General features: G+C 59.2%; 1 protein-coding gene, 1 long non-coding RNA gene and 1 other non-coding gene across 3 annotated transcripts; 2 read left to right on the top strand and 1 right to left on the bottom strand.

Moving 5' to 3' along the window:
• Positions 1 to 809: 809 nt before the first annotated feature.
• Positions 810 to 4839, bottom strand: MEX3B (mex-3 RNA binding family member B). Its single transcript, XM_001915950.5, has 2 exons — positions 4420 to 4839; positions 810 to 3622 (listed from the first exon to the last, which is right to left on the bottom strand). Exons 1-2 carry the CDS (start codon positions 4691 to 4693, stop codon positions 2172 to 2174), a joined length of 1725 nt encoding a protein of 574 aa, XP_001915985.1. The 5' UTR covers positions 4694 to 4839; the 3' UTR covers positions 810 to 2171.
• Positions 3310 to 3377, top strand: MIR1905A (microRNA mir-1905a). Its single transcript, NR_032783.1, has one exon. It is a non-coding gene; the product is annotated as a microRNA mir-1905a (primary transcript).
• Positions 4840 to 6790: 1951 nt separating the features above from the next.
• LOC102150637 (uncharacterized) lies at positions 6791 to 8809 on the top strand. Its single transcript, XR_002810551.2, has 3 exons — positions 6791 to 6930; positions 7574 to 7845; positions 8451 to 8809. It is a non-coding gene; the product is annotated as an uncharacterized lncRNA (long non-coding RNA).
• Positions 8810 to 9258: the final 449 nt, after the last annotated feature.

Genomic DNA, 9258 nt, shown 5'->3' with positions numbered 1-9258 from the left:
CAAAGCCCCACAGCCAGGCGGGCGCAGGTGCAGCCTGCCGAAAGCAAACACAAACTTCTCTCAAACAACAACAAACAGTTGACACCCGCAGCCTGTCAACACCGATTAGCCTGCCCTGCCAGCAGAAGCCTGTTAAGAACAGTGCTCCAATCCAGCGGGCTCCTCCACAAGCAGAAACTGTCCTCCCACGGCTTCGGCTTCCCCGGAGGAAGTGACCCTCAACAGGACCCACCCCAGCAAGCACAACTCTCAGGCCTCTCCACTTAGGGAAGCCCGCCTGGTGGCTGGGGTAAGACTCTCCCAGGACCTCGCACTTTTGCTTTCACACGCTTCTTCCTCCACAACAATCATAATAAAAGTTATTTTTAATATAACTTTAAATACTTTAATATTTTATTTTCTTAATGTTTTAGACAAATTTTAACAGGTTTTTCTGGGCCTGAAAAGTAAAATATTCCCTTTGAATGTTTTCATTTCCTTTGGGGTTTTTTTTTTCCTTCTAATTTTAAAAGAAATTAAATGTTTTCCTGGGCCTCTAAAGGCATCATGAGCCCCAGGCAGTGTGCCCACTACTTCTAATGGAGAAGTAAGCCCTGATCCAGCAGAAATTGTCAACTTTTTAAAAATACTGTTTCCCACGGCCTGTATATTCCACCAAACCCAACTCTGGCCTCTCGAAAGTCCGTCCTATCGATAAAATACGGACATGATACACCCTGAAGTTCTATACTCAACTCATCACTTTAAGACGGATCCTTGCGCAGGTAGACGCCAAGGGGCCGAGAAAAAAATCAAGTCACCACACAAAATCGATTTTCTTCAATATTTTATTTATATAGAAATACTTAAAAAATGAAGTAGCACCATTACTTAAGTTTTACCTTTATTATGTAGAACTTTAAATGTCAGAAAAATAAAACTCTTGATACAATTTCAAATCTTGTCTCAGCAAATATAATATTAGTATTTGACCATGAGGTTAAAGGCCCCTTATCATAAAATAAAATATACTTTGTTTTTTAAACTTTGCTCAGTAAAGTACATTTAAGCTCAAGTAACGTCACCTACATATACATAAACGAGTGGTAAACAAATGTATTAAAATAGAAATACTAAAACTAGAGTGGTGCAACAGAATTGTTGTAACTTGCACTGAATTCTATTTATACAAATGTTAGAAAGCATCAACAGTTCCTTTTGACATGTTTTTACATCTCCGTTTTTTTGTAATAATATAGAATAAAATATGCTTTATATCACTGAATAGAAAATATGCTGGGTGAAGCAGACGTAGAAGATTTGTCTGAACCTATAAAATCTCCATCCCAACAGAATACTGTTCAAAACATTACACATTTTATGGTTTGTCACAATTGTGTGATTATTAAAATAATACAGTGTTCTTTGCCATAAGGCCATACTAAAATAAAAAGATTTAACCCAGCTACAAAAAAGTTCACTGAACTTAAATTAAAATACTTGTAAACATCTTTGCAATATGAAATATAATTTTTCAAGTCAAAAAAGAATAAAATACTTCAATCTGTATTAATGCAATTTCTCTTTAAAACTTTTAAATGTTTTTAATATATAAGAGATATGTTACAGTTTCTTTAACTTTAATAAAGCTGCAGTATCCTGGTTTCACAGGAACTCCTGGCCCTTCCACGAACATTCAAAAAGGATCCACCGCGTTCTGTAATAAGCATGGTAGGAACGCAGCCACAAGGGGACACACTACACAGTCCACACATCCCATACACTATTATCATCATCTTCATAATAATTACTGTCCATTTTTTTCCTACTTTAAGAAAATGGAACACTTATGGGGTTTTCTTCTTTTGGGAGCTTCCTATTGGGTACAGTGTAAAAACTATCATCACTAGAATGTCGCCTTCCTATTATCTATAGAGCATGCAATCGGGTGGTTCACAGGCTCCCTAGGCCGCAGTACTCTCGATGCAGATATCCTGGCAAGTTCCTTCGTTTAAAAATTAAATTTTAAAAATGAGCGGATACTACAGCTTTCCAAGCTCCTCTGGGATCTCAGAGTGCGAGCAGGGGAGGAGGAGGAGGTGGGGCACCAAGGAGGCAGCGGGCGCTAAGGAGCGAGGACCGGGCGAGGGGTCTCCCCTCCCTCGCGCGGGGCGCGCAGGCGCGCGCTGCCTTCAGGAGAAGATGCGGATGGCCTGAGTGACCGCCGCGTGGCAGACCGGGCACTCGGGCTCGCTCTTCTCGCAGATGCGGTTTGCGCACTCCATGCAGAAGAGGTTGTGGCCGCAGGGCACTAGCGCGGCGATCACTTCGCTCTCGAAGCACACGGAGCAATCGCGGCTGCCCTTCCGCCGCAACCCGGAGGAGGAGGAGGAAGAGCTGGAGGAGGAGCTGGACGACGACGAGGAGCCGGACGTGTCCGAAGGCTGCAGGCCGGGCAGCTGCGACCCCAGCCCGTTGGCAAAGGCGGCGTAGGCCAGGCCCCCTCCGCCCGGGTCGCTGCGGACCCGGCGAGCCAGGTGGTGCTCGCCCGCCCCCGGGGCCATGTGCAAGGGCGGGGACAAGCGAGGGCAGCTGGTGCCCGGGTGCAGCCGGCGGTGCACCAGCAGCCCCAGGTTGGCGTTGGAGGGCGCGCCGGCGCCGCCCCCAGGAAAGACCACTGAGGAGGACGAAGCGGACGAAGACGCAGAAGAAGAGCAGGAAGAGGACGCGGGAGCTGCAGGTCCGCCTCCCGGGGACCGCTCGAACTGGGCCCAGAGAAGAGGCGCCCCAGGCGGGGGAGCAGGAGCCGGGTCGAAGGTGGGCTGTAGCTCCGGACAACCGTCGGGGGAAGGCACGGAAGCTTCCCCCGCTGCGTAGGTGTATCCATTGCCGTTGTTGTTGTTGTTTCCGTTGTGCGCAAAGCTGAGCGCGGGGCTGGGGGGACTGTAGTCCGCCAGGCGCGGGGTGGCGGCTGCGCTGCCGCCGGTCCCCCCGCCGAAGTAAGAGTCTGTGGAGGCGCTGCCGAGCGAGCTGGAGCTGTCGTTGCGGTAGCTACAGAAGGGCTTGCGGCCTGGGGTGGGCGTGATGCTGGGGGTGGGCTTGCTCCACAGGCTGCCTGGGCCGGACCCGCCGGACCCGTGGTGCAGATCGAAGCCCACATCCGTGCCGTTGGCGTGGAAGTCGTTCTCGTCTGTGAGCTCAATGATGCCGCCCGTGCGCAGGGCGATGTGCGCCTCGATCTCCTCGCGCGCGCGGTCCACGTTCTCTGGCATGCCGGTCACCTCGAACACCGGCTCCTTGTCGCGGCTGGGCGTCACGATGTACGTGTGCGTCTGCTGTTGGATGCGCTTGATCGTGGCGCCCTTGGGCCCCACCACGAGCCCTACCACGCGGTAGGGCACCCGCACCTGGATCGTGGTCTGCCCGGGCAGGTTGGGCGGCCCGGGCACTGCGCCGTTGAGCGCCGTGTTCTTATTCCGCGAGGCGCGGATCATGGAGAAGTGCTCGGCGGCAGAGATGATCTCCCTCCGAGCCATGGCCACATCCTCCTTCCTGCCCGTCACAACAAAGACAGGCTCCTCCCCGCGAACCGGGGTCTTGATGTAAGTGTTGGTCTTCGCCCGCAGCGCTTTGATTTTACAACCTGCGAGTCAGGGTGCAGGGGAGGGAGTGGGAGAGAGAGACAGACACGCCCATCATCCCGGGGTAACCGCAGAGACCTGGGACAGCCCGCGACGGCAGGACACGCGATGGGCGGAGAGGGGGCGGCTCCCTCGCTGACCCCGGGCCGCGCCACGGGCTGGGAAGCGGTTCTACCCGCGAGGCGCTCGAGGAACAGCCCAGCCCTCCCCCGAGGACTGCAGTAGTCCCGAGTCAAACCCGAGGCTCCCAGAAAAAGTCCGCTGGGGAGATGCGGCTGGGACCCAGCGGGGCGCGCCGTCCGCCCTGACACGCGGCGAAGGGGGTTCGGGGAAGCCGGCCGGAGCCGCGAGCCCCCAGCGCGGGGGGCGGGTGGGAAGGGAGGGCAGGCCCGGGACCCATTGTTCCTCCTCTGGGCTCCATTCCGCTTTGCAGAAATCCAGAACCCTCCTCCCATCCGACACTCTCTCCTCCTTCTCCGCTCCCGAAGGACCGATCAAAGGCCCCCTCCCCCAAGCATCTCGTATTTAAATTGCATTTCCCAGGGTGGGCTGGGCAGGGGGCCCTCCGGGAGCAGGCAGTGTTCTTAGCAGGATACAGTGCACCCCGCCGCGGCCGCGCGCGGCTCTGGGACGCAGCCCGGCTGCACTTTCTTTGTCTGGGGCGCCGGCCCATCGCGCGGCTCTTCCTCCCTCCTCTAGGCTCCCCGGCGCCGCGTATCTCGATCCCTCTCGCGTCCTCCCCGCGGGGCGGTGGCCCGAGACCCCCTCCCCTGCAGCTCCCCATCCCTGCGGGACCCACCTTGTCGCCCCACGATCTCGGCGACATGCTCGGAACTGGGCACCGGCACGCACTCGGTCATGTTCACGCTCTTCTTGCGCGGCTCACTGTCGTACAGAGAGGCGCCCTCGTCACTGTCCAGCCCCAGAAGGGAGAGCTGGTCGAGCGCGAGCTGCAGGGCTCTCTGGTCATCTAGGGTCTCTCCCCCGCCGCCGCCGCCGCCGCCCCCGCCGCTGCCGCCCCCTCCGCCGCCGCTGCCGTTGCGCTCCAGGTCTGCAAACAGCGAGCTGGGCATCGCTCCGCCGTGCGCGCCGCGCCCCCGCCGGCCCTCGGCTCGGCGGCGAGGAGCTGCGGCCACAAAGGCAGCCGGGAAGCGAGTGGTCAGGGGCGGGGAGGCAGGCCGGCTGCAGAGGGCTCCGTTGCTCCTTTCTCGGCGCCGAGAGGAGTGGTTCGCTCCGTACGGTCCGCGCCGGGCAGTGGCTGCAGGAGCCCCTGCCTGGGTCCCCACCCCAGATCTGCCGGCGGGTGGGGTGGGGGCAGAGCTCGAGCGGCAGCCGCGCGTGCCCCTGAGTGCCCGGCTGGCTGGCCACAATGCCGAGCGAGAAGCGAGCAGGCGAGCGACAGCAGCGTTTCTTTAAGGAGCCCCTCCCCAGCTCCTCCACTCCCTCCCTCCCGCCCGCCCGCCCGCCCGCCCTCACTCAGCGCTTTTTCCTCCTCTCCTCCCCGCCTCTTGACTGAGCCTCTGCAGCCAGACTGCTCCGGAGGGGGACGAGGGAGGCGCAACGTCACCGGCGGGAGCTGACACTACAATGCTACTGACACTATCGCTGGGGGAGGCGATTGGCGCGCGCCGGGCCGGGGGCGGGCGGAGGCCGCTGGCTGAGCGAGCGGAGCTCCAGCGCCCCCGCCCCGCGCTCGCCGCAGCCCGCCCAGTCCTCCGCCCGGCCGCGCCCCTCCCCCGCCGCCGCGAACGCCTCTCTTTGTTGTCTAATGCGGGACCGGCAGGCTCGGGACACTTGCTCGCACCCATCAACCGAGGACAGGTACTGTCCCCAGGTCTCCTCCCTCGCCTGACTCCGAAAAGGAAACGCGCCCAACTCGGATGCCAGGGGCCCGGCTCTGAGGGAGCGGTCCTTAGAAAGTCCCGTTAGTGTCCCCAAATAAGCCACCCCTAGGGCCAAAGGTGCCACCGGGAGAAAGGTCTATTGTGTGCCCAACAGGGCGGTCCGAGCCCTCGGACACGGAAAGCAAGACTCGAGGCACTGGTGCGCGGGGGCAAAGCGGCTCCCGGCGCGGGCTGCCCACCTGCGCGGGAGAGCACGAGACACAAAGGCACACGCCCGCCCGCATCGCCACTCGCGCGCACGCGCCCGCAATTCTGTCCCCTTGGGCAGCGCTTCACCCGACCAGGCCTGAAACTGCGGCTCAGAAAGCCAGACCCCGGCTGCGGCGCGGGTCTGGCCCGCCCAGCTCCGGGCGACCTCCGGAATGCGCGGCGCCGGGGTCCTACACACCCCGCGCGCCCGCGGAGCCCCCGCGGGCGGTGACACGCGCACCGGCGCCGCGCAGCCCCGCGGAGAGGCCGGCCGCAGCTCCCGCGGCGGCGGGGACGAGCGCGTCCTGCCCTCCCCGCGCCGGGCATGCGCCGTGCGCGCGGAGACGGGCCCTTTAAGGCGGCGGCGGAGCGCGCGGCCCCGCCCCGGCCCCAGCCCGGCCCGCCGGCCGAGTGCGCTCGCCGCCCGCCGCGCTCCGGGTGCTCGAGGAGGACGGCGCGGGGAGGGCGCGCGGCGGGGGGGAGCGCACGCGGGGGGCGGCGCGGGGAGGGCGCACGGGAGCCCGCGCTCCGGGTGCCCTGGGGGGCGCACGGGCCGGCGGGGCGCGGCGGGTGCGCCACCTCCTGGGGCACCCGGGGCGCTTCCGCGCTCGGTCAGGAAGGAGGCTCAGAAGGCGGCCGGGCGGGACGCTGCCCCCGTGCGCCGCCCCGTCCCCTCCGCGGGTTCCCTCCTCCGCCAGCCGGGCGGACGCCCCTCGGGCCCGCGCACGCCGCTCCTTTGTTCGGGGGCCGTTCCGCACAGCGGCCGGGGCGGCGGGCGTCGAGACGGCCAGGGTCCGGGCGGCGGGGCGCCTGGCGGGGACAATGAGGCCGTGCGGCCGCGCGCGCGGAGGGCTTCCTCCGGGTCCTCGCGGTGCCGGGGGCGAGCCCGGGGCTGGAAGGCAGGGGCCTCCCGGGTGCTCCCCGCGTGGCCCGGGAAGAGCGAGCGAGCGCCGGAGCCTCGGCTTCCTTTCCTGGCGAGCCATCCCCGCCCCGCCCGGCCCTTGGGTTCAGGGGCTCCACTGTGACAATGGACGGGAGCGCGCTTGGTCGTCAGCGGACAGTTACGGGAGCGCCAGGCGCACGCCCGTCCCCGCCCCGCCCGCTCACCTGGAGCTGTCAGGGGAAGAGGTGCTGATTACTTCCTTGGGGAGATGAGGTTCGCCAGCCTTACAGCGGTTATTTCCTCAGGATGTTTACGTCAGCTCCCCGAGCCTGGGGTTTGTTTTCTTCAAAGGGAAGGTTTGACGGAGGGGCCTGGGGTGGGGGCGCTGAGTCCTCCTAGAGAGCCACCCCCTAGAGCTCCCATACAGAATTTTTTGACCTGGTTTATGGACTCAAGTCCAACTAATTCGAGAATGAGGAGGGAGTGCCCTTGGGGATTCCTGCCCGGATGGAGGGCTCCGAGTAAAGGGTCCTGCTTTACTCCTGCAGAGGGGGCGCAGCCTGGGCCCCCACTCAGGGCCTGTGGACACCAAGGCAGGCGGGAGAAGGCTCCCCAGGCCTCAGCGTTTGCATCTTGCTGACACAACAGGCCACTTTCTGGCCTCTCAGCTCTGTGTCTAGGAATTTAGTAGCCTCCCGATCGGGCCAACTGAGGGGTTTTTCCCAAATAACACGCTGGAAGTAAAGTTTCACCACTCCTGAGGCCTGTAGACGGGTAAAGGGGGGCTCCCCGCGGGGGAACAGGCCTGCCATACATCCTCCCCTCCAGCCTGCGGTGCTGGACTTCAGGTGGTTGATCAGAAGCCTGTTGAGAGGGTTGGGTGCTTCAGAGGCCCCCGGAGCATGGGGCTCATTCCCAGGTGGGTAAACGCAACACTTTGCGGAAGTCACATGTTTAATGTCTTTCTTCCCTACTAGATGGTGAAGGCAGAGCTGTGCCTGCAGGTGACTGCAGATGTTCAGTGAATCACACGTCTTAGCCACATGAAGGATCAGCTACAGCTCTGAGCCGAGGAGTGCACAGGAAGCTGCCTGCCCTGAGGGGCCCAAGTGCCCTGCGGCTCAGGTCGCCCTCCACAGACCAGAAAGCCTCAGCAAACCTGCAGAGATCAGCGTGGTCTTCTGAAGACATCCATGGAGTCGAAGGCCCTCCTGCGAGGCCAGGAGGGTGATGATTATGGTGAAGAGAGGTATGATGTTGGATGGATCTGGGTCCCAGTCCCGGCGCTGTGAAAAAGGCTGGTCTCCAGCTCCCCACGGCCCTCGGGGTGGTTTAGCAGATGGATGCTGATGGTGAAAGGGAACTCGTTGTAGGTTGCAGAGTCTCAAGCAAACGTACGGGTACAAATGTGAGCTCTACCCACAGCCACGTCTCGTCTTCCCCACTTGTGTCCAGTGCTCACTGGGCACGGTATTTTCTGATGCTTGAATGCTATCGTTAAAGTAACGATCTGGACATTTTAATTCTCAATTAAGCTTTCAATAAGCCAAGACATCATAAAACTTGCGAAGTCCAGTTCTGTTTTTAAATAGATGATACAGCCAACCCCATAGCTTCTGTTAGACTTTCCCAGGCTCCTTTAGGACCCCAGAGCTTAACTACTTTTCCTGACACAGGACATGTTCCCTAAGGACTTCCCCGATGTGGCCATATTATTTTTTCATTAGCACAAGAAAGAAGCTTCCTGAGTGTGGCCTGGTAATATTATAGGGAATTTCAGTTGTGATAAAATAAGATAAAGTCACGCAGAAACAACCAAGATTAACCATGAAACCACCTTTGACTTGTTTCCAGAGGCCTCAAACTATTTTGCACACATCTTGCTTACTTTTGCAAAGTGAATAGCTGGCAAAAGAAACTAAAATCCTCATGGGAACACCAGCGCACCCTGTGTCAACTTGTTGAACATTCCCCGAGCACCTGCACGCTGTGTCACAGGCACAGCAGAACGTGCTGATGACACAGAAGTGGACGAGGCAGAAGGCGCCTTCCCCTGGAACCCTGGTCACGTCCAAACCCGGCCACACAGCAGGCTGAGTGCCCAAAGAGGGTCCTGGGAAGATTTCCCAGTCGTGCTTCCCAAGAATGAGGAGTGAGAATTAACTGAGCCCAGTGCTTAGCGTGGAATCAGCATCGTGTCTAGTAGGAACTCGGTGAGTGTTTAGTAAATGAACCAGTGAGCCAGGTCAGAAAGGCTCGAGGTGCGGTTTTCTTAAGTCTTTACATGAATAACAGTCTCTGAGAAGTGGCTCAGATGACTTCAGCCACGAGGACATGACGCTGAGTAATAATAGTAACCCAGGTGACATTTATAAAGCACTCGCCTGCCGGGCAGTTTACCAAATGCTTTATGAGGCTGCATCTCATTCAGTTCTCTGAACTGCTGAGGGAGGTGCTCCTGTTATCCCCATCTTACAGAGGAAAATGAGGTGGGTCGCTCGCCCAAGCCAAGGCAGCTGTGCCTTGAAGCAGGTGACACCAAGCTTCAGGGCCCCTCACTTGCACCGCAGTTTCAGGGCCCTGGGAGGGGTCCTGGCAGTTTAGTTACAGGACCACGTGTTTCAGTAAAATTCTCAAGAGCAAGGTTTTTATTCTTTTCCTT

This window comes from Equus caballus, chromosome 1 (genome assembly GCF_041296265.1).
Source record: "Equus caballus isolate H_3958 breed thoroughbred chromosome 1, TB-T2T, whole genome shotgun sequence".
Taxonomy (NCBI): domain Eukaryota; kingdom Metazoa; phylum Chordata; class Mammalia; order Perissodactyla; family Equidae; genus Equus; species Equus caballus.
This window is presented reverse-complemented; position numbering and strand designations above follow the sequence as displayed.

Bases quoted from the DNA above. Each gene is read 5' to 3' on its own strand.
- MEX3B (XM_001915950.5), bottom strand. From the start codon at position 4,693: ATGCCCAGCTCGCTGTTTGCAGACCTGGAGCGCAACGGCAGCGGCGGC. The intron at 3,623-4,419 runs GTGGGTCCCGCA...CCTGACTCGCAG, and splicing joins CGAGATCGTGGGGCGACAAG to GTTGTAAAATCAAAGCGCTG.